General features: G+C 32.5%; 1 protein-coding gene across 2 annotated transcripts in view; it reads right to left on the bottom strand.

Annotated features, from left to right (window-relative positions):
* The window catches only part of CDIN1 (CDAN1 interacting nuclease 1), a 141,669-nt gene that overhangs the window by 40,505 nt on the left and 75,980 nt on the right, over positions 1-25,184 (bottom strand). Inside the window, exons 6-10 of one of the 2 annotated variants that reach the window (XM_087951755.1) lie at positions 20,019-20,098; positions 19,611-19,837; positions 14,952-15,019; positions 12,634-12,699; positions 9,858-9,963 (exon numbers count right to left, since the gene is read on the bottom strand). In XM_087951755.1, coding sequence (XP_087807881.1) covers positions 9,858-9,963; positions 12,634-12,699; positions 14,952-15,019; positions 19,611-19,837; positions 20,019-20,098 — 547 coding nt within the window. The remainder of the gene's footprint in view (positions 1-9,857; positions 9,964-12,633; positions 12,700-14,951; positions 15,020-19,610; positions 19,838-20,018; positions 20,099-25,184) is intronic. The other variant, XM_026664540.2, reaches the window with a different exon arrangement.

A 25,184-nucleotide genomic window follows, 5' to 3' on the forward strand; every position in this document is an offset into this window, starting at 1 on the left:
TCCACTACCGGTTCTCTAGAACTGGTCAGAATCTGCTGAGTACCATTTCTGTCACCGAAGCAATATACATGCCTGGAGGACTAAATAGAAAAAAAATGGCCATCTCAGAATGGACAATAAGATAGTTCTAGATTATTTGTTGGCATCACTGGGCGTGTTTTAAAATTAGTGAATTGAAATTAGGAGATGTACATACTAGAATATGTTTATTGCATGAAAATTCAACAGGCATTCTTGAGGAAAACTAGTTATATGTATGCACAGTGCATTCAGTTCAGCAGCTTGGTGGAAAAAGAACTTACAGAAAAATGTTGAAATGAAAATAGTTAATTAGCAATGCAATAATGCAGCACAAGCTAATAAAGGAATGTTTCTTATGTAAATTATATCATTGTACAAAAATTACAGAACTATGTTGTATTTTATTATCCTGAGAATTTAAAAAAATATTCTAATCTTCAAAGCTTGCTGATATATGAAACCTTTGAGATTATGAAAATATATTTTAAAAATGTAAAGTCCAAATCACACTTAGAAATTATATTCTATAAGGAATTCAGAAGCAATTCACACTAGAAACAGCATGCTGGGAATAAAGTATTATAGAAATGAATGTTAATGTCATTTCTGTTCGTAGACTGGCTCCCGTTTACTATTTCTTCTTCTTTTTTAGGGGCAGTCAACTCTTGGTGGCCCCAAGATCCTATTTCATTTGGCTTTGAAGACAAGATTTGGGCAGGACCTTGAATGGTGATTGGCAAAACATTAAAAAGTCATTAAAATTAAAAACTAATTATTTAGAAAGACTGAAATGTCAATTTTAGGCTCAATGTGACTTGTATATTTTATGAATGAAGATTTCTATAGACTGAAACATGGTTGTGCGATGGGTTCACCGGCGTCCCCCACTGTAGCCAGGTACAATGCGGGACACCAGTGAACCCATGACCCAGCCGTGTTTCTGTCTGTAGAAACCTTCATTGTATTTAGCCAATCTCTACATGGAAGAGATAGAAACTAGACTAAGATGTTAAGGAAAATGTTCTCTGAATTAGGATCAAAGTTTAATTTAAACAAATAAGAATTACATACATATCTCCCTTTTCAAATATAAATATTTTAAAGAGTTAAAATGAAGTAGTTATAATAAATGCTTCTATTTCTGTTTATATTCAAGCAGGAAAATTGAGGTTGTGCAGAATAATTTTTAATGAAAAATTAAATAGAGGTAAACCAGGGGTGGGTTTCTACTGGTTCTGTCCACCTCTGTAGAACCGGTTGCTCCGAAGAACAGCAGACATAGTTTTATGTCTGCTGCTGTTGTGGCCCACCTGCCCGCCTGGGCTCTTACCTGATCTTTATTTCCTGCTTTTCCATCTCCAGCTGCTTTGCGTGACACAGCTGCAGTTGAAAAAGCAGGAAAAAAGGGCCTTTCCAACCGCTGCGTACTTGCATGCAGTACTGCTCAGCTGTCCGGGCAGCTCAGCAGGTTGTAAATTGCACTCGCGCAACTCGCGCATGCGTGCACGATGCTAATAGACAGAACCAGTAGTTATACCAGTCGGATCCCATCCCTGAGGTAAACAGATAACAACAGATAATCAGAGTTGGAAGGGACCTTGTAGGTCACCTAATCCAATCCCCAAGCAGGAGACCCTACACCATTTCTGACAGATGGGAGTCCAATCTCTTCTTGAAAGTCTCAAGTGATGGTGCTCCCACAACTTCCAAGGGCAAGCTATTCCATCGGTTGATTTTTCTCACTGTCAGAAAGTTTCACATAATTTCCAGGTTAAATCTCTCCTTATTCAGTTTCCATCCATTATTCTTTGTCTGGCCTTTGGGTGCTTTAGAAAATAGCTTGACCCCTTCCTCTCTGTGGCAGACCCTCAAATATTGGAAGACTGCTGTCATGTTTCCCCTGGTCCTTCTCTTTACTAGACTAGCCAAGCCCAGTTCCTGTAACCATTTTTCATATGTTTTAGTCTCCAATCCCCTAATCATCCTGGTTGCTCTTCTATGTAATTTTTCTAGATCTCAACAACTTTTTTATAGTGTAGTAATCAAAACTGGATGCAGTACTCTAGGAGTGGTCTTACTAAGGCTTTATAGAGTAGTATTAGTACCTCACTTGATCTTAATTTTATCCCTCTGTTAATGCAACTTAAGATTGCATTAGCTGCTGCACACTTCTGGCTCATATTTAGCTGTTTGTGGTAATGAAAAGTATTGGAATTTTTTTGTAAACTTAAATAAGTTTATACCATAAAACTGATATTTGTATAGTAAAGTAATGATTTGGTATTAAATACTACAACAGTTACTATCTCTACTAATTTAAGGATTAAATCAATGAAAAATATTAAAGTATACTTACTATATAGTTTATTTAATTTGAATTTCCAAGTCTTACATTATAAAAACTTTAATGTACTTAAAGTTGTATTCAAGTATTTTTGTATAATAAAATATATAATAGATTTGGTTTTTAATTAGCAGTGCACTTTTCAAAAAGGATTACCTTGTGATAAAGTGAAATAAAGCCATGTGACAAGCTCAGTAGTAGTTTGAGATAAAAAATTTAAAAATCTAGAGAGGAAATTGAAAATATAATGCGTGATGGGCAATTAAGGATATATTTTGACAATTTTAAGTGGTCAAGTTTTAAAAGTATGACACTGAAACCTTAACCTATCCATATAGTAGTGATAAATGAGGCATTTTGTGTCATTACAGTCCCATAAATCACTTTCTTTAACTGCTGATGGCTTTTATCAGATCTAACCTTTTCAAGCTTCTACCAGAGTGCTAACATTTTCAACTCTGACATACGTGCAGTTTACAAATTCTGCAGCTGATTAACTCTGGACAGAAATTCACTGTCATCATTGTCTTTATTCAAGTAAAGATTCAGGTCCCCAGAACTCATAGGCACTCTCAGTGCACAAACAAACAACAACAAAAACCCTCAACTTCCACATAAAAGTTGTGGAATTCAAACAAATGTGTTAATTTGGGATCTCCTTTTTATTATTTTATTTTCAATTCTGTTTTTAATCATTAATAAATATTAAGCAAGACTATTAGAATATTAGAAAGAATTTGATAACAGCAATATGATGGTCTGTAATTAAAATTGTAAGTTTATTAATAGGTTGTACACTTTCCTTTCTAAAAATAGAAGTTACATAATATTGCAAATCAGCATTTTTTTAAAGTTTTAAAAGGAAACATCTAATACACACCCTCTAAAAATCTATGTGGAAATGGAGTAATGTAACAGTAAAAATGGTAATAACAATGAATAAAGTACATTTATACCTGAAAAAAGCAATGTAGGAAAACAATATAAAAACTATGATTCCCATATGATGTCAGAAATAACTGATTATGCTATTATTTGTGTAATCTTGAATCTTTACAAAATTATTGTAGGAAATGATTCTTACTAGAAAATCTTACCTATTTTAGCATCTGTAATTCCAAATCTAATTAAAAAAGGCATACATAAATTTTGAGACACTTTCTTTTTATTGTGTTTTTTACATTTAAAAATATAAGATAAACTTATACATACTGACATAAATAGAGTCAATGGAATAACTGAGACAGTAAAGCAGTCCTCAAATTTAAGGTGGTATTGTCTTCAATAATGTTGGTCAATTTGAAGATTTTGTGTGGAAACTTCCTATTTTAGATAGGATTAGTTTTGAAATGAACTAATGCACCTGATTTAAATAATGAAATGTAAAGACAGACTCAGACTTCACAAATATGAATATCTACAGAGATCTTCCTGTGACATATTGCCTCTTTCTAATAATTTACAAATCATTGAAAAGAATGGCAATGATTATTTTTCATATTTTTTGCATTCCAGCTAGCATACTCTTTTAATGTCATTGTCTAAATCTATCCTCAATAACCTTTTTAATTTCACTAATAATTTCACACAGGAAAGAAGTTATATAACTAGAATTCTGATGTAAATTTAGAGAACCTTATAAGTATTCATGACAACAGAATATTTATCCTTTAAAACAAAACATATGATTTCTTGGTTGCTATATCAAAGACCAGTGATGGATGATTCTATGCTAACCAAACAATCCAGAAGGGAACACAGATGTTTTACTATTCCCCTTCTAAAAGAACAAAAGATTCCAAATCCGCTTTATATGCATCTGTGAATTGAAATGTTCATAATATATATAAAAAATTAAACATAGAGAGTTAAATAACATCTAAACAAAGTAACTATACATAGAAAAGATGTTTTTTTTCTGCATTTAAATTTACACAAATGGCCTTCAAACATACAATGACATCTCCCTTTGTTCTCTGCTTTTCTGCTTCCCTACTCTCAAATATTCTTCAGATAAGTTTCTGACCTTCTAGAACAATTTTAGTGTGTATTTGTGCATTCACAAAAAGTAGGAATCGGGTTCATCAGTGGCTTTCATTTTATTAGCAGCTTTCATTCTACTGCTAGATAGACTCTGTTATAGGATTACATATTTGATAGCTGATCCAAAGATCTGTTTTGGAGACATCCCCCCCTTGTCCTTGCATTGGCAGCTGCTTATCAGATTCATTAAAGTAGTCTCACTAAAAAGTGACATTAACATTGCATCAGAAAGTATTTAGTGGAGCATGAAGAAAAAGAACCTAATGACTCTCAGCAATTCCTTTTTTGCAGTTGTCAATATATCCAAGTCAATTTGATATACTCACAGGAGACACCTATAGAATTCAATTGTTTTTTGTGTTGAGAATAGATTCATGGAAACTAATGGGGCTTAAAACCTCACTAATCTGAGTCACAGTAATTTTGGTGACTATATCTAAGTTGAATTTTATTGAAAGTGTTTAATTTATATTAAATTCTTAAGCACTTTTTCTAATTTGAACCAACCTCCCCTGTTACTATTACAGGTTTATGCAAATTAGGCAAATGAACAAATGATTCACTGTCTCCCCATCGCCACCCTTAAATCTTAAAGGATGTGACTGAAAACAAAGAAACTAAGACGTTGTCTCCAGAGTTCCAGACCTTCCTCTTTTAGATAGCTATTGATAATGATATTGAGTTAAATAATATTTAAAGCTATGTCCTGATTGGATATCATTTAAACTTAGTCTGTCGGATGGTCTCCTTATTCCTTGCAAGGAAAAAATGTCCAAATGTGAAACAAAATCTGAAAGAACTGCTCATTAGTCACAAAGACATTTTACAAACACTTTATATATTATTTGATGTACTAGTCATATCTTCATTTTATTTGTTTTCCATCTAGTCCAAGATTCTGTGTTTTCGATTCTCTTATAAAAAAAAAAATGCAAACATTTAATTTGTTAATTTAAAAGGAAAAGAGATGTTTTAAAATTCCTTCAGCACTTGGGTACTTTTTTAAAAAAAAAATTAGCAGACGTGCAATATAGTTTAATATTCAGTACTATGTGAGAATAATTTTTATGCAACTCTTATAGTTAGAAAGATAGATAACTCAATTATTTGATCATCTATCAAAATATTCAGATGTAGAAGAAGCTCTAAAAAGATTGATGACTGAGAAAGTCCACTGATTCTCCAGCTATCATATTCATGCACTTGACTAGACAACATTTTTCGCTGGCTTCACAAGCAAGCTTCATTACCCATCACTCCACTGAAAAGAGTTTATTATGTGGCTGCCATCTTGGGGAGACTATTATTTAGATGATAAATGTTGGGAGAGGGAAAGTGTCTAGCCTTTTTTTAAAGATGAGCTTTGTGACAGAAAAAACAAACAGCATCAACATTCCTAATTAACTTAAATTTGGCAGATACAAATACAGGTCTGAATAACTACTGTACGGTAATGGAATTGCTATCTGAATTTTACACTTAATCTCTATGATGTAAATTAAATTAATTAGAAATGCTACACCTTTTATTAGCTTATTGCTTACCGACACTTATGAACAAGTGAACTTTTATTTTAATTTAAGACAATTAACCTTATTAATTTAACAAATTAGACATTGAATATAACATGTATCATATCACAGGCTTTTAAATAGTACACTATTTTGTTCCTAATAAATTGTTACCCGGATTATTTATGTGCATTTTATTTCTAAAATCCCCAATTATTTATGGATTTATGGTGGTAAACCTGTATACTTAGCGTTTGCTACAGATATTACAGGTCATCCTTACTTAGCAAGCATCTATTTAGCAGCTATTTGAAGTTAGAAAAATGCTAAAATAACGGTAGTTAAAATTAGTCCTGAAAGTTACATCAGTTGCTGTGCCCCTGCAGCCATGTGATCAAAATTCAGGCACTGGGCAGCCTGCCCACATTTATGACTGCTGAGAGCGCCTCTCTTCCCCTAACTTGCATATCTCCCTTCTATCTTTGCCGCTGCACAGAACCTGAAACAGTGTATGTTGTAGCAGGATGAAACCAATATTGTGATGCACAATTGTCCTGTGCACCTAGGTATTTATACAGCAATTTATGTATCAAACTTGCATGCTGCCCATTTTGCTAAAGGCCATCTCAGTGGTGAGATGATTATGCCATATTGAAGGCAAACTGGCTTCAGCAGTTATAATAGCTATATCTACTATTACCAGATCTGAGTAAGGACAATGTAATACAAAGCAGTGAAACCTCAATTTGAAACTGAGGTGGACAATACAACAGGAGCCAGTGTAAAAATTATAAAGCCCAAAAGGGAAAGATAGGCAAGCTCTATTCTATAAATAGGAAAAAATGAGCATATTTATGAAAAAAACCTGAAAATAATATTCATTGGCCAATGTAATCTTAATTACACATTTTGTTGATTTAATATTATTAAATGAACAAACATTATTGTTGATTTGTTGTAACATTATTACAACTGAAGCAAATGGTGCCATTTGGTTTCAAAGACTCAAATATCATTTCAGATTATTTAATTTGTTATTGGAAGCAGTGAACACTATTTTAGAAATATAAAAAAGAAATAATGTGTCATCATACATGTTCAAAAGAACAGTCTTCCCCAAATAATCTGGACTGCAGACACACAACTGGGCAACTTATTACATGTATTATACATTAAATTAAATGTTTAAGGAAACTATAATACTAACATACATTTTAAACAAAGAGCAAGTGTATTTTCACAAAGACAATAGACAGAACCTCCACCATAAATGTTTTGGATTATAAACTTTCTTTGGGAATATTGCAATCATTTGCTATTGGGAAGATTCAATATTTTTTCCTCCACCCTGATATTTTCATGAAATAATACACAAATTCTAAATTTATCCCAGCCCAATTTCTAAAATCACTAATTTTATAATAGGCACCTGCATGTTACAGAGATAATAGAAATAATTTATGAATTTCCACAAGTAGTGGATAGGTTAACCAGTCCTCAACCCCTAAGTGTTGAAGCAAGATCAAAATGTTTTAGTACAATGCCAGTATGTCAAAATATGTCAACAAACCATCACACTGTGGGAAGAAAAATGACCTTTCAGGTCTTTGTGGATACTGGGTATGAATGAATAGATCTCTTAGGTACTTGACAAATATAACTCCCATGGTTTCTATTAAGTCTGTTAAGACTATATTTTAAAACCGCAAAATGCTAATTGTAGCCACTGTGATAAAAAGGACATCTTTCTTCTCTAGAATGTCCACACAATTTAACCTTCAGTTAATCAATCAACTATAACATTATTACTCCGTTATTCACTAGGTTAACTCAGTCTCTTGAATCAATTTGTGCTTATGTCTCTGATATGATACATAGGAATTTCATCTTCAATACTGAAGATGAGATTTTATGTATATTCATGCAGAAAAATAGTATTTTTATTAGATGCAATCCAGTCTAATCCTAATCTTACTTAGTGATTATAAAGTTAGTTTGCAAGGCATCACTGAAAGTTGAAATTGTATAACTAGGTAGACTACAGTGGTGGCTAACCTTTTTGGGCTCCTGTGCCAAAAATTATGTGCGCGTTAGCATGCATGCACTCATGTACCAGTACCCAGAATGCAATGTGCGCCCCTCCACGCCCTCCGCATATGCGAGCACTTTCCCCCTCCACGCCACCCCTTACCTGCACTGTGCATCACAGCTGATTTTTTGGCTGGTTTGAGGCCTTTTTCAGCCTCCCAGAGGCTTGCAAAAAGCCTCGGCAAGGGTTTTCAGGATGAATAATAGGCCCGTTTCATCACTTCTGGTATTACAGGAAGTGATGAAACGGACCTATTCGTCCTGAAAAGCCTTGCAGAGGATTTTTCCAAGCTTCTAGGAGGCCGAAAAAGGCCTCAAATGGGCCGCAAATCAGCTGGGAGGTGCGCACATGTGCAGTGAAGTAAATTTGCCTGTGATTCGTGTGCCAGCACAAATGGTTCACAAGTGGCATGTGTGCCATAGGTTCACCATCACGGATATACTATGTAACAATTCACCTTTATTCAAAAGAATATTGAAAGTATTCTAACATTAGCATGTTGTAATTGCACTTTAAATAATTTTCTTCAGAATATGCACATTTAGTATCATACTTCATGAGATCTTTTTATAAAAACTCTTATGGATTTTAAATGAACATTCAGACAATTCAGAATACTAAAGTACTGCAGTACTTTTTTCTTTCAAAAGTATATATTCAGAAGTATTAAAGACATCTAATTGATCATTAAAAATAGATTTCAGTAGATAGAAAACTTGTTATTTATAATCAGAATACAGAAGAAGTGCTCCTGTCATTATGAGGAATTGTCTAATAACAATGTCAGTGATTTTGTTTGTGCATTCCTAAAATGTTGCAAACTATCTTTCTTCAGGTTCTCACTAAATATATGATGTAAGACACTCTAAATTGATGTACACACAGGGATACAACTGAATACAACTTTATATATTGTAAGCTTTTTGTAACAATGTAGTTGCTGCATAGTAAGATGTTTGATTACAGAAATGAATTTGTTTTTTAATACAGAATATCAAAATGGGCAATTTTGCAAGGGAATTTGACTACAGTGAGTTACATTATCATGCACCACTGACACTGTGTATTAACCTATACAACTATGCATTTTTAGCAGAAGTTATTTGGGATAGAGTGTGGATAAGTATGTTGTTGGTGTATTTTTGAAGAAGTTGAATCTTTTCTTTACAGCTATAACTATACAATCCCAAGAAACTATGTATCAGAGGTAAAGAAAAAGCAACAATGTTCTCACACCCATTCCAAAACACTGTGTTGCAAAATCTTAGTGCTTCCAGCAAATGTATATATTCCTAGGATGATGTAACCACTTGAGTTTTAGTAAAGACACAGATCCTTAAGGAGGAGTTAACAGATTGCAATGTGCATGCCCATGACCCCTTCAAAATTTGATGTGTTGCACATTCCTCTTGTAAATGTATAAAATAAGAAGTAAAAATATCAAACTAAATAACATATCAAAAGTTGAGAGCATCCATGTTCAACCTGTAATTTCTCTACTCCTAATCTGTCAGGATCTCAAATTTCAGCAGTTGGTGGAGAAATTGAAGATATGGTGCTATCCAGTTTAGATGGTGATGTGCTAGAAGGACCAATAGCCTTATTCAACATTATGCAAAAAAGCAACAACTTCTCATGGTCCAACTGTAAGCTTACATTTAGAAATCTGTTAATTCCTTTTATGTTTTCAAACATGGGTTACATTTGGCTCTATAATCTAGTGCTAACCAGAGTATAGTAATTATAGCAAATTTTGTCTGGCAAGACGAAACAAACAAGCATAATGTACTAATATTGACAATAATGCCAAAGTTATATATGCCTATAGCTCATAAAAATGAAGATATACCTGTTCCAATAGCTCCAAAACTGGTCATTTAAGTATGCTTGATGGCTGCATTCATCACCAAAAGAGGCTTTGCTTTCAATCCAATGAATGATGTGGCCTTCTACAGCTAAAAAGAAAACAAAAAGTTATTCATGGTAATTTGAGATTTTTAAACAATTCTCCATTTTCCATTCAATTAACCCTGATGTCATGAATTGAGTTCACTTTAAAAAATAATGAAATATTTTACCAAGAAAGGGGTTTGAAAGGAAATCTGGAGAGAAAAATATAAGGAAGATGAAATCTTCAGCGACTAAGATCAAGGAAGAAGATAGAGTCGTGGTGGTGCAGTGGTTAGAATGCAGTACTGCAGGGGTCAAGATTGACTCAGCCTTCCAAGGTTAGTAAAATGAGGACCCAGATTGTTGGGGGCAATACACTGTAAACTGCTTAGAGAGGGCTGGAAAACACTGTGAAGCAGTATGTAAGTCTAAATGCTATTGCTATAGAACTAAGAGGCTGGAGGAGAGAAAAAGAGAAACAGGTAGGTTTAAAGACAGAAATGAATAGGAGAAGATGGGTAGTTCAGAAACAGCTGTATGCAGAAGACAAAAAAAGAGGGGCGGAGGAGGCAGGTGAAGCAAGTGGGAGGAGAGAATGCTCTTTTTCCTGTTCCAGTTAAGAGTCATGGTCTGGACAGTTACATCTTCTTTCCTTAGCTGTTATGCAAATTTCCTTTCTTATAGTAATCAAGTCTGAAAAAGCCTTCCACTGATATGATATGAGACATGGAACTGTGAAAAATAAGTTTGTGGCTCAAGAATCACAGGACCTTTAGAAATAGGCATAAAAGATATTCAGAGCAAAAAGCCAAGGGATACGGTATAACAATTGCATCATAACTAACAAATGGGAACTCCAGAAAATAAGTAGCAAGATATACTGAAATAAGCACTTGACAGAATGTTTTCTCTTCTTTTCTTCCTTCTTGCCTTCCTTCCTCTTTCTTTTTTGAAGTGTTTTTCTGTTGCAGTTGCATAGAATTACATTTTATACAAAAATGTTTTGGTGGAAAATCAAGATGATTAGAGTTTAGATAATGAAGCTGTACACTATAACTGCTCCTTTTCTACAGAGAATGACTACATCATTTATTACTTGTTTTTATGACATGCTGATTACTTTATCACATTGATTAATTTATAACTGTTTAAGTATTTATTTATTCTGCAACTGTTTTCCTCATTGCAAGACTATCATGATGTTAGAAACTGTATTGCAAATCTCAGATGACAATCTAGAAATTGCAGAGATGATTCTAGAAGATGATACACATTTTCGGGCAAATCATATTGGAACCAATAATGTCACTGCATTAATATATGGCCAGGGAAACCTAAATTTAAACTGTCACAAGATTTTTTTTCACAAAAAACGAGTGTGGGAGAACTATAAACATTGGCCTCAGATTCTTAAAGGAAATATATATATAAATGTAATAAATAAGCAAGCAGAAAATAAGAACCTGCAAGAAAGCTGAGTTGGACTAATTTATATATATAATGTAATGCCTTTAAAAAAGACTTTGCCCCTTAAAAAAACTTGACAGCTTTGGGCATTTTTTAAAACCTTCATGTAGCACCTCTGTTCACCAAGCTATGCTGGCAACAGGTCCAATTTATCATCTGTAAAGACCTATGTAGCACAAGGCCAAATTATCTATAAGATCACTTATCTTCTGTTGTTTCTGTTTTCCCCATCAAAATAAGCTGGGTTGATATGTTCTGATCCCACCTAGCATACCATCTTACGGGATCTAGGAGTCAGTCATTCCTTTTCGGTCTACAGCTTCTGCCCTGTGGAACAACATCCCTTCAGAGGTTTGAATAGGTTTTGACACTACTGGACTCCGCAGGCATTTGGGCTAGCTTAAATGAGTCCTGTGTTTAGTTATACTGAACTGTAGTCTTTTTTGACCAGTGGAGGAATGATTTTTCAACCTCAAGCTTGCGTTATATTATTGTTTCTGGAGATTCAGAAATTGTTTTATTATTTTTCTGTTTTCTTACCATCTGTACACTGCCTAGGGTTACTCTTGCAGTAACCTTATAGATTGTCAGTACCTACATACATTTCTATTAGCTTTGGAATTCTCTTCTGTATGTAAGAGTATGGCCCAATGAATCACCATGGAGAAATACGAGAATTTTTGGTAAGTGGAATATAGCTAGGTGTTTTTGATCTAACTACCAGTTAAGGGAGTTTTTTGGCTTCTGTTATGCAGTCTATCATTAGCACCATGATGATAAATGTAATTTTTAAAAATTATTATATAATGATTTGGATAATAACTGTTTTATACTTTTACTATTTTACTGGATTGTTCTGCACCACTCAGAGTAGCTTTCTGTGAGATGAGCAGCTATATAAATTGTATTAAATAAAATGAATATATTGTATATTATTATATTTGGACATTGTTTTTGCAGGAAATCCAACAATTTGGTTGAAGACTATCTTGACACTGAAATCTTAAAATATTTTTCTTATCTAACAAAGAAATCTAGATATTTTAGTGACAAAATATGTAATCAGTTTGTTCATGAATAAGGGTCTAATTTATTATGTACAACTGATTGCATTCAAACAGATCACTTCCCATAATAAATTCTTAATGGTTCCATTACTGTGCATAACTTCAACATTATGATTAAAACATATCTGGAATAATTCTATTAAGATTGCTAGCATTTAATAAACAACTCAATTAGAAAAACAAAAAGCATTATGGACTTACCAATTGGCACTTCTAATATGAAGTCTGGTGTTTTGTCATAACCCTTTGCACGTAACTGATCTTCAGCTATAGAGAGAATAGATGATATAAACAATAGTATTACTCTATTAGCTGATAGGAAGAATAATTAATTCTCTTTTGAACAAAGGTACAAGAATTACTAATGCACTCATACATATCCTTCTAATGCATGCAATGCTGTGTCAGTTGAAATGAACCTCCTTGGTAAACCTGAAGCATGAATCTAAAAATGCTTCTTTGCCATCTCTGCATTTTTATGCCTTCATTATAGACATCATTAATTCAACCTGTCATATTGTACTTTGTTTCTGAAAAATGTTCAAAATAAAGAAATATTTTACTTGACTGAAGCTCCTGCAAATACCTTTAAGAAACTGCTAGTGTTTCTGCAATAAAGACATTATACCTTTATCTCAATCTAGATTTTCACTAGAAATTAATATTGCAGTATACACTGAAAAATTATTATACAACATAGATACAGATGTCATCCCAGAGTTCTTAGTATGATATCAAGCATTGCACTGATAGAAGGGAATTTTAAGAGGCTGACTTTCCAAAATTGTATATTCCCTCACAATTTCTGTCCCCACACCCCACATCTTCTACTCAATAGGTATAAATCAAAGGGTTATTGTGAATGGAAAAATGTGTAGTATACGGCATCTTATCAATGAATCTACATCCATCTTCTGAAATTCTGGCTCAATTTGGTAAGATTCTTGTCAATATTATTTGATAGAAACAATGGCAAAATATTTCTTTTTCTTTTTACTGATCACTAAAGACATAGAAAAGAAAGAATCTGGGCAGTTTTTATCTGCCTGTTCTACTTAGTCTACTTAGATCTAGGGTATCATGGAATACAAGGAAATCCTAAAAGTGTTTTGAAAAATGTATTTGGTATATTATTGGAATCAATTCTGAAAGGTTGTTGTGTCATCGAATAGTTTCTCTAGCTGAAACATCCAGAGGCTTTAAAATATATTTCACTGAGTGGTTTGTGAGGAAGAATTCATCTTATTTAAATGGCTTGCTAATTTTCATTATTTCACCAAGGATAAACTAATTGGAACCATGTATTTTCCTGAATGCTTAAGGCATGGATGGAATGACCTAACTGGCTTAATCTTTTCTTTATTGTAGTTCAACATTAAAATATCATCTTGCATTCTTTGTAGTAAACAATAAAGTAACTAAAAGGATATATTTCTTAATGCATGTGATTAGTAAGCCCATAACATTAATTAAATGAATTCAGAATGAATATGTTTATTTTTGGACAGAATTGCATGTTTTGCTATATAATTTATCTAACAGTATAAGTTATCCTTAACAATTTGACTGAAGAAATTTATTTAAATCAAACTTGGTTTCTGTCTTTATTAGAAAATCGTAAGAATACATTTAAGGAATAGATGTCATGTCTCCTACACAAATAATAAAAAAAATAATTGTTATAAAGTAATCATGTAGAGATGTAACTGCTGCTTTTTGCTTCGGTCCTGCTATTAGTATCTCATAGTTATTCTCATTTTATCCTAATATTCTTAATCTTGTTATTTCAGAATCTAAGAAACAGAGTTGATCACAGCTGCTGTAATTAGGCATTTTTGCTTTAAAATAGTTTTTCCATCATTTGGGTTTTGGTTGTATTTAAACTTTTGCTTCAAAGCCTTCATGATTAAAATATACTTTTTCATACTGAGATGTTATCATTCCACATAACAGTTTTGAATAATGAGAAACATATCATGCTTTAAGACAAATAGTCCTTTAAACAATGACCAATGCATGGAAGTGTTAACTGTAATACTCTCCTTCCATATGTTATCATTTAATATAATTCTGACTAACAATACAATGCAGCAAGGTTTAATATACTGTAAAAAAGGAAATAAACTTCTAAAGAAACTAGTGAATTCCTCTTGTAGAGATTTAATACATGTAGCATTATAAAACTAATATTTCTTATACTTCCTTCTAAGTCTCCTAAGACCTAGGCTATGGCTAATATCTCATGACACCAAAAGTAATACAACAACTGATATTAAAGCATTTTTCCCAGCTACTTATTCTATAAAATATTAATTACTTGCTTGTGCACATGCAGTATAAGGTATTAGATAACTGAGTTCCTGCTCAGGTCTAAATCAATAAAAGATAACATGCACTGCATCAATCATTTCTTAGTCTCTCTTTACTACTTAATATACAGGATATCTGTAGAGACTTTTTTGGAAACAATTACTGAGATTTCCAACATTTAGGTATTATATTATAATATAAAAGCTTACCTAAAAATGATATATTTCTCTCCAGAAGCATTTCTTGCAGTAAGACTTCATGCTCATATCCAATTGCACTGATAGTTTTTCATTAAAGAAATATGTTCCCCAATTTTATATAAAACTTGACTTCAAAATGGTATAGCTCTTTGTGGTAGACTATAGTAATCTAGAATGGAGGCCTGGCTACTAAAATATAACAATTAACTTTGCATTTTAATAACCAATTGTCAGTCTACAAACAAGAAAATTAAAAATATTGGAGGAAGGAATGGAATCAGACTATTAAGGTCTGTTATGACATAATCTTCTATACATTTTCAGTCAGACTGGTGAGTCTTTAAAATTATGAAGCAGTGAGATATCTCTAATCAATATTATATAGTTAATTAATGCTAGAATAATTTTTTAAAAATTCAAAAATAATATGGTGTCTTTGTTCCACACCCATTTTTAAATTCAACTTTTCCTCAAGGAATTGCTACGAGAGTAAAAAAACTACTTCATAAAGTTTCTTGAAGAAAGATAAGATAGGATGTAAACAAAATAAACTTTTTTAGACTGTCAGAAATGAAATATGATAAATAATCTTTATTCAGAATTTGAAGAGAATTATTCCAACTTGTTTGCAATCATTTCATCATAATTGCCTTTGTGTGTCCTTTATTTTGAAGAACTAATTTCAAGATATCTTGCATTAATGACTTTAAAAGTGGACTTTTTTTTTCTGGGAAAAAAAGCTAGAAAATTTCAAGAATTTTCAACAGAGTCATTAACTATGCTTGTTGGTTTTCCTGCACAATTTAATGAATTATGAGAAAAGTAAATCTAGTAGAGAAGGTAAAATATTTGATACATTATTCTTGGAATCTGGATAATTCATATAAATAGATATTACTTTGAAAGTTCGTAAGTCTTTAGTTAATGCTCTACTTACTTTGTTTTGGGTAGGCAAATTGGTCCCTATCAGACACCCTCCATAAATGATTTCTGTTTTTTCTATGGTAGTTTTATATTTTTCAAAAAATGAAAAGCCAGCCTGCTATGAGGAAAGATGTCAGCCGCTATAAATATTGATCTTTTTAAATAAACCAATGAGAGGCTAAAACCTAGTGCTTTGCTTGACATATTTACTTGTCCAGAACAAAGAGAGCAACAACTGACTTCCTGAAACAAAAGGAAATTGGGTGGGAAAGTAAGAGGCACTAGATCTGAACTGAAAAAATATGGTTAAAATTCTGTTTGCATGTTATATAACTTTTTGCTAACACTTTGTGATTGTTTGAATCTTTGCAGCCCAGATCTACTAGTACCTCTAGAGCAGGGGTGTCAAACTTGTGTCATCATGGTGGCGTCATTTGATGTATCATGACTTTTCCCCCTTCGCTAAACCGGGCATGAGTGTGTGATGGATCCATCCCATGGGCTGCGAGTTTGATACCCCTGCTCTAGAGTGAGCCTAATTTGAGTTGTGGAAAATGGATGTTATATGATTGTTCATATCCAATAAGATAGTCATTTTATAAATAGTTACCCTTAGCAAGATCTCAAACTTCTAAATAGGTTTATTGTTTTAAGAGATCTCCCTGGTCTTCTAGCTATTTATTGCGCATTAACACAAGAGACTGAATCAATTTGTATGAGATTTTTGTTATGCCATAAAATAGATACATGCAGGACATACATTTATAATTAAGATATAATAGATAGCAAATATGGTATTATTATTAATGATGAAAGAGGATGCATCTTTTTACTCTATTATTCTTCCAAGTTTTAAAAATATTCAATAATTATGAATTTATTATACTTTTTCTACAATTTAAATAACTACATTGCATATTAATGTTGTTATTGTTATCTGTCTGGTAAAAACTACACAGTTTGAATTTTTGTAAGTCATGGGATATATCGCACTATGAAAAATTGATGTAGCACATCAAAGTGTGCTAGAATGACAGAATCAAATAAGGAAGATGACTAATAGCAAAAATATAAAATAAATTCTACAAACAGTATGTATAATACAGTGTGAACAAAAAGCTTAGATTTAGTCTACAGTAATACCTGTTATTGATGTATGGCTCTGACCATGGAACAAAACTTGTTAATAACTTCACAAGCCAGTCTGTGCTCGTTCAATTCAGCAGCCTCGTTTCCCGTAAATATCTAAACTGTTACTGAAAAACAGTCTCTTGGCAATTCAAAGAGGTTGACTTCATACTTTAGCCCATGCATATATAATTAGATAGTTGTATTTAAAATCAATATGCAATCCTTAGAAGACATTATACTTTAAAAACCTTAACTTTAGATTGGTTTTAAATGATTTTGTATGCTTTAAAATTAACAACTAATTCAGCAATAAATATTTTAAAATAATCTTTCATAAACAGTTAGAAATCATTAATTGTTTAGTAACCAATGGTCAACCACTTTTTAAAAACTTTACATTAATTATTTCTAATTTTTTCCTTGATGTGCAATGAAATCTGATCTGAAATTAACCATGGCGTATATTGCAATCAATACCTTATAGTAAATATGGTTTAGCAGAAGTCTGGTTCTCAATAACCATACCCCTTATCTATTTCTAGGTTGCAGCCTACATAGGGCCACTTCTTTGATCCAATTTTATAGCCAATATCTAATTATCTATGATATAGATTACAATATAAAAACACTACTATGTCAATGTTTTATGATACATATTTAGCAGACAATGATCTCATCTTATTGCCTGTATTAACTATGGTTTGGAACAAAGATAGGCTTACCAAAATCATTTTTCATTCCCCAAAGAAACTCTGCCCAGAAACTTGGTATGCACAGTATGTGTGAAATATGTGGTGGGATTTATACAGTGACTAGGGTCCTAAATCTATCAAAAATGTATTTATTTTGTGATTAGTCTGATAGGTCTGGATCTATCATGACATCAAGGAATTGAATGTTTAAATATATTACTACTATACATTGTCAAGACAAAACCATAGAAGCTTTTAGCACATAAAAGATTGTGCTATAATTCGTTTTCTTGGAGGCACAGCAGTAAGACTATGTCTGTACCCTAGAAGCTGCCTGTTACTTCTCCCAAAGCATGGGCAAACTTCAAATATTTTCCAAAAAATTATCAAATATTGTCTAAAAATATCAAATATTATCTAAAAATATCAAATATTATCTAAAAAATATATCAAAATATACAAAACTAGGTGTAAAGCAGAGGTTTACTGAAGAAAAATATTAGATGGTGGATCTGATGTCACATTGCTACTTAGCCTGTTCAATATACTGGATAGTGAAAACTCCTTTAGTAATACAGAATTATAAAAACACTGATAGCAGTGAAAAAAAATTAAGCATAGTTGTCCTGCAGCATGCACTAGTTATTTCCATCTGTTAGGAACAGCCAAATGCTGCATATTATGCAGCAATTTGGATGAGCAGATGTCCCAGTGACTTGAATTTTTGTAGGCTGGTACAGAAAAGAATCCCTAACTGAAATGTTTCAAACAATTAATTCAATAAAAAAATAATTCATTGAGTGAAGACAGAAATTAGGTTCCTTAAAAAAGTAAAAAGAACAGGCAAAAATAAATCTGTTTATTTCATCAAGCTTTGTTGTTATAATTTTTTTTTAACTTTTACTGTGGTTCTAAATTATGGTGAGGTGTGCTGTTATAAACCAGTATCTTTTTGGAAAAATAATATTAAATTAATGTTTATTCTAAATTAATATACTTAATTTAATTTAATTTAATTTAATTTAATTTAATTTAATTAATTACGTAATATACACTTCAACCCACTAAAAATGAAAAAGAAATAAAATGGGTAGGAAGGTGATTTAAGAAAATGCACAAAATATATCCATTTTGAGCAAAACTCAATTAATTCTGTATGTTTTAATTACGACGTCTTTAGATTAAGATTCCCTCTCATTTTTATAATTGTAAACACTATACAAAGTAGATGATTTGAACATATTCTGTCTATTTGTCTCGTGGAATAAGTTACAAGTTTTATGCTAATTTGCTTAACTATTAACTTTTAAACGCTGTTGTATAGGAGTAACATTTTCATTCTTTAAACAGCAAGGTTTTCTAGAATGTTCAGTGGTTGAGAGAAATGAAGGAGAACAACCTTCCAGAAAGGTTGTGCATGTAATTAATTTGAACAGAATTACAAGTAGTCTACGCATCTATGAATACACTTAATTCCACTTATGATCATTTTTATATGTTATCCTTTTTTCATTGTGACAAAACAGTGGTAAGTCAAATTTTCTTGGTCTTAGATTTTGAATCACAGTTTCCATGGGAAATGCAAAGAAGCTATTACGTCTTATAAAATTTGCAACTTATGACAATGAATAATTTAATACAAGATTGTGTATTCCATGTGATCAACAGCAAGAGGATTTTATCTAAGCAAAGGAAATGTATATCTACTGAACTGACAATTTTCATATGGCATATCTGACATTAGTTAAACAATGTAAGAGACAGAGTCTGCAGTGATCCCCTTGTGGCTGATTGAATGTAAAACAGAGGCACATGATATGTGTTTTGCGAAGCAGAACTTTATGTCAGGTTACAGCTAGACATATCTCCACAAAGCCTAAACTCATCAACTGTGCACCTAAAATTTTATGAGAAAGGATACTGTTTGATGCAATCCACCAATGGTCCATAACAATAGTCATTCACAATGCACTGCAGACAAATAAAAATAGCGGTAGGAAGATGGATATATGTAGGTCTATTATAATTAATAAAATTGTAAAAAATACTTTTTTCTTCTGAAATTTTTTTTTGAAGCAAAAGCTTTTTGCAAGGAACAACAGAAAACAAAATTCGCTTCTTTTTTTTATTCTGTAAGAAATAGTGTGTCTGTAAAAATAATATAAGACAGTAATATACCCTCTTCACAAATACCGCATTGCTATTTATGCACTGTTGACCTCCATGTAAGATAATAATGATGCCAGCAATTAAATAAGGTTTTAAAAATTCTTTCTCTTCTAGGCAGAGAACAGCATTGTCATTAAAAAAGGATGACTATGATAAATACCTGATAGACCTGATTGGCTAAAACTCCATCTGGAATCTGAGAAGGATGCCGTAGCAGACTGTTTATGAGAGTTTTTGAAGCTGCAGAAGAAGAAGGCGATACTTAGTATTGCTGTAAACATGACACTGATCAGTTGCTATGGAGGAAAAATGAATGAAAAGTAAAGTTTTTCCCCCACAGATCAATATCTTTCAGATTACATACTCATAATCTCACATATACAATAGATCTATTCATCAGTAGAGGGAAGCAAAGTTTTCATCATTCACGCACACATGTGCTACATAGAGGCAAGTTTTCAAAACACCCTTTCGAGGAACATACTGTATAATGTATGAGTATATTATAATATTATGTATATGAGCCATAGTAAAAATAAATACATACAAAGTAAACGCTGAACAAATAGTGGGACACCTAGTTAACTGCTGCACAATCACACGAATATGCACAATTGTATGATAAAGTAGCAACAATGGTGCATTGGAATGTCTGTAAGAAATGCTACTTGCCTGCAAGCAAGAACTGGTGGGACCACAGAATACACAAAGTAATTGAAAATGAAGAAGTTGAAATAGTCTGACATTTGAGAATTCAATCACTTTTGGATAGAATAAGTGGTTGTTATTTCCTTTGCATTTATTTTGCATGGTTATAGATTCACTTGGGTTTGCATTGCAATCATCTGGTTTTTACAGCAAAGTTATCACTGCATTATGTGAAAAGGTCTGGCATTGAAGTCTCAAAAATTATGATATTGTAACTCCATAAAATGATTAAATGAATGTATAAAACCCATTCAAAAAATAAACTTATAATTGTATTGGGGTTCAAGTTTGGCAACAAACATACTGCTTATTTATACTTTCACTTTCTCTCTTTCTCTCATACACATCCACACCTACTTCTCCCGCCTTTCTAGATAGTTGACCAATTTGATGCAAAAATCTGGTGAAATGAAATAATTTAATGACTTCAAAGCTTTATTTGAAGTCTGAATTTATTTATTTACTTAAGTACTTATTTGTTCACTTATTGTACCATATGTGGTTTTCAGAGAAAAAGTAAACATGATTAAAGGGCATGAGGCTTCTTTGCAGAATTCTGACCATCTGACTTAACACTAACTCCACAAAAAATATTATAACAAAATGGAAGGGAAGCAAGATAAATAGATTGTAGTGAGAAAGAAGGTGCAAAATTTATATGCAGTAAGTACCCGGGCAAGAAGGAAAAATGGATCTCAATGGAGCATTTTCAAAGAGAAGCATATTTAATTCAAGAAAACACTCTTTTCTTTAGTTTCATGAATGAATTTCATATTTTTAAAATAAAACTCAGATTTCAGAAATTATATAACAGAAAAAAAAAAAGTAGAGCCTTCTCATTAGAAATACAGTTTTAAATATTAGGAGGGTACTTTTTTCCTTTCTGCTTATTTGCAATGAAACCACGTTATTTTATAATGTAAGATTTGTGTGTGTGTGTGTGTGTGTGTGTGTGTGTGTGTGTGTGTGTGTGTATGTATGTATAAAAACTCAAGTTGTCAAACATACTCAATACGCTTGCCTATTTTCCACACAACAACACAAATTATAGGTGGCCATGTAATTTTTTTCAAATACATAAACAAACATTATATAATTTTCACTGCATAATTATAATGTAAATTATAGCAACTTCACACCTCTGAATAATTTCTTGTGGCTAGATTAATTACTATTTTCAACAACATTGGCACTATTGAGTTACTTCTCATGACCTGGTGAACAACATCTCCCCAGGACTGTTTGTAACTGCTTCTTAGAGGTCTTGTAAGCTAATGCTTGTGTCACCACTGACATTATCTAACCACCTGGTCTTCTATAGCAATTGCCTTCAAAATCAAGATTTTATTTTCTGATGACTCTTGCCTATCCACTTTGTGTCCAAATTATTTACGTTTTAAATTCATAGTTTGTACTCCTAGGGAACAGTCTGGATTTACTTCATTTAAGTGATTTGAATTATTGTTCTTCTTGCAGTCTGAGGTATTCTTAACTCTTTTCTTCAGTACCACAATTCACAGACATTGATTTTTCTTTGTTTGGCCTTTCTGATGATTCAGCTTTCACAGCTATAACTCTTCTAGATCAGATAAAGATGTCACCATCATTCCGTAAAATTAATAAAGTGCGCCATTCTAATAGAAATATCCAGCTAAGGTATGTTTACCAAATATCCAGTTAAGGTATGTTTACCATTATAAATATAATTGGTTTAATTAGTTATGCAGTTCATCAATACAAAGGCAAACAAAAATACAAAATTGGACAGTTAAACAGTACCAATTTCATGACACTACATTCTGAAGAGCCATAGTTTAGACTTCCTAAATCTATTGTTATCCATTGAATTGGATTTCAACTGCCAGTCACATGCTATATGGTGACTATGGAACTTACATAAGACCCTGCTGCATCAAGCTAAGGACACACTAGAACAGCTTTCAATGTCATACAATACCGGTAGCAAAAGAGATACATGCAATTGGCATTTATGGTATTCTATCCATAACTCTGAATAAACAGCTATCAAAATGGACACCTGAGAGCATGATCTTCTATTAATGTCTTCAGTTTCTTTTTAAAAGTATCTAAGATGATAGCCATTGCCTTATCTGTCAGTAGCAAATTACATATTTTAACTATGGGTTATTTATTTATTTGCTTGTTTGCTTATTTATTTAATTTCTATGCCTCCATCTCCCCTACAAGGTAGTAATTATGAAAAGAAAAACTTTATTTGCCTCCTAAATCAGCATATCTATCACAATCTTCTTGCATACTTAAAAAGCAGACAAACTGTATATCCATAAGCTTTTCTGTAATGTTGAAGTCTGTATCGTTATTCCAAACTTTCTATCTTTTATCCTAATTTTAAACTTAGAAACTTAGATAAATATATAATGTTCAATAATGCATGTAAACAACATGATGCAAAGGCATAACTACTTGGTACAGATACTTCTCACTTACCAACTGCCTTGCTTGCCACCCATTCACAGGTATGACGGTTGGGAAAAAAAGCTTTGGGATCAATCTTCACATTTATGGTAAGAGTTTCACAACTGACTTCCACCAAACAGAATTAATGCAGAATATGGAAGTGAAATTTCAAGTCATATCACATGGTATCTTGCTTAACTATTGTGGGGATTTGCTTCAATGATAGACACAGTTGTAAGTCCAGCACAGTCATGATTTTTCATTTAGCAACTGTGTCTCTTAGCAACAGAGTCAACTATCCCAATTGTGGTTGGTAAGTGAGGATTACTTCCACATATGGTATACGCACATGTACATAAGGAGTATACATACATCTATCATGTCCTGCTTAGCCACTGTTAGCTGAATCTAAAACGCCCAAGTTACCATAATCTTTCATTATGGACAAATTGCTCAGGTTACCTAATCATTTTGATTTCTAAACATTTGGAGGGAGGGAAGAGCATTTGCAATTTTTTGGGCTCTTCAGTACACTTAGTAAAATAGTGCACTTTAGGAGATTTGGACTTTGGGAACATTGGACATCATAAGTGTATTTGCTTACATCTAACTGCCATGTTGTTGGTTACGTCTAATTGTATTTACTATCCTGAAGCTCTTTCATTCAGACTCAAGAGATCATTCTTCAATCTCTTTGTTAATTTACCTCTCTGTAACTTCCTGTTTACCTCAAAACTCCAAGTAATTTATGAACAAATAATAGGTGTTTGATCCTTGGGGAACCCTATTTTGAATTACCTCCAATTTGAAAATTTGATAATTTTTCTGCTGTTTCCCATTTGTAAGCTGGCTAGCCTTTCTATAAAAAGAGTGTATGGCCCAAATGTATTAATTTTGCTTAGAAGCTTCTCAAAAGCTTCATATTTTGAAAAAGTCAAAGGCTTTTTCAAAATATGTGAAGTTTATTGGATCAGCCAGAAAAAAGTATGGGAGCTTCTTAATTGGGAAAGATTGCAAGGAATGTGGCCTGCCTTTGGAAACCCCAGGGCTTCCCCTGACTAGTTGGTGCCCAAAATTTTAGCCTCTTTTTTTCATGTTGCAGAGTGTGGTAATATGGGTTAAAAAAAATGTTTTTTTTTTAATTTTTGACCTCCATTCCAAACAGATCTTGATGCTGCTCACTTTTAAAGAGTAGTCCCAAAGTGCCACACAAAATTTGCAACTCTCTTGAACTGACATAAATTAAACTTGCTTAGGTAAATGAAAGCTATTTATATTTTTATCTGAATTATAAAATTACATTAAATCATGTTGGAATGTATAATTTTTCTTCTGATCCAGTTAAAGACATACTTACTCACAGAAACATAAATCCATTCCTATTACAATGCCAACATTTACTAGTCTTAATATTTCCATTGTTTTCTCTCTGAACAACAAGTTATTGGATCAGTCATATTGTTTCTCATATCTTTTTTGTGAAAAATGTTACACATACTCTGAAACTCAAGATTCTGTTTATATAACCACAATAATGAACAAAAAGGATTTTATTGGATACTAGACAACCTGTGTTTCATTATGTCATCATTTTAAACATATTTCCTTACCTAAATAGAGAAACTGAATGACCAAGAGTATGCAAAAAAGCAGTGGGAGTATTGACTTCCTGCTGGCTCAGTCATTGAGCTTCCTTGTGGGAAACAGAAAAGGGACATCAGAAATCTTTCTTTCTGACTCAGTACAGTTCTCTCTACATTTTTAGCTTGTTTCTTTCTCTTTCTTTCTTTCTTTCTTTCTTTCTTTCTTTCTTTCTTTCTTTCTTTCTTTCTTTCTTTCTTTCTTTCTTTCTCTTTCTTTCTTTCCTCTTTCTTCTTTTTCTCCCTCCCTCCCTTCCTTTCACACTGTTCCTTCCTTCCTCCCCCTTTCTTTCAGAATTTTTCCTTGAGAAAATCCAAAATGTTTGGAGAAGTTAAAAAAAAAAAGGAAAGAGAGAGAGATTCCATTTACCAGTGTTCTGGCATTAATTGTTTAGGTCTCCTTTTCATCTACCCATTATATGGTATCCAGCTATGTTTAAAAAGCTGTGGCCCTCCACAAGAAAATAAAAACAGCATTAACTATAGCATTAAAAATCCATCTGGTCGTGTAAGGAATTATACAATGCATCAGCTTCAAA

Source organism: Notechis scutatus, chromosome 1 (genome assembly GCF_049901735.1).
Source record: "Notechis scutatus isolate UNSWTSFEM ecotype Mainland chromosome 1, rNotScu1.2, whole genome shotgun sequence".
NCBI lineage: Eukaryota > Metazoa > Chordata > Lepidosauria > Squamata > Elapidae > Notechis > Notechis scutatus.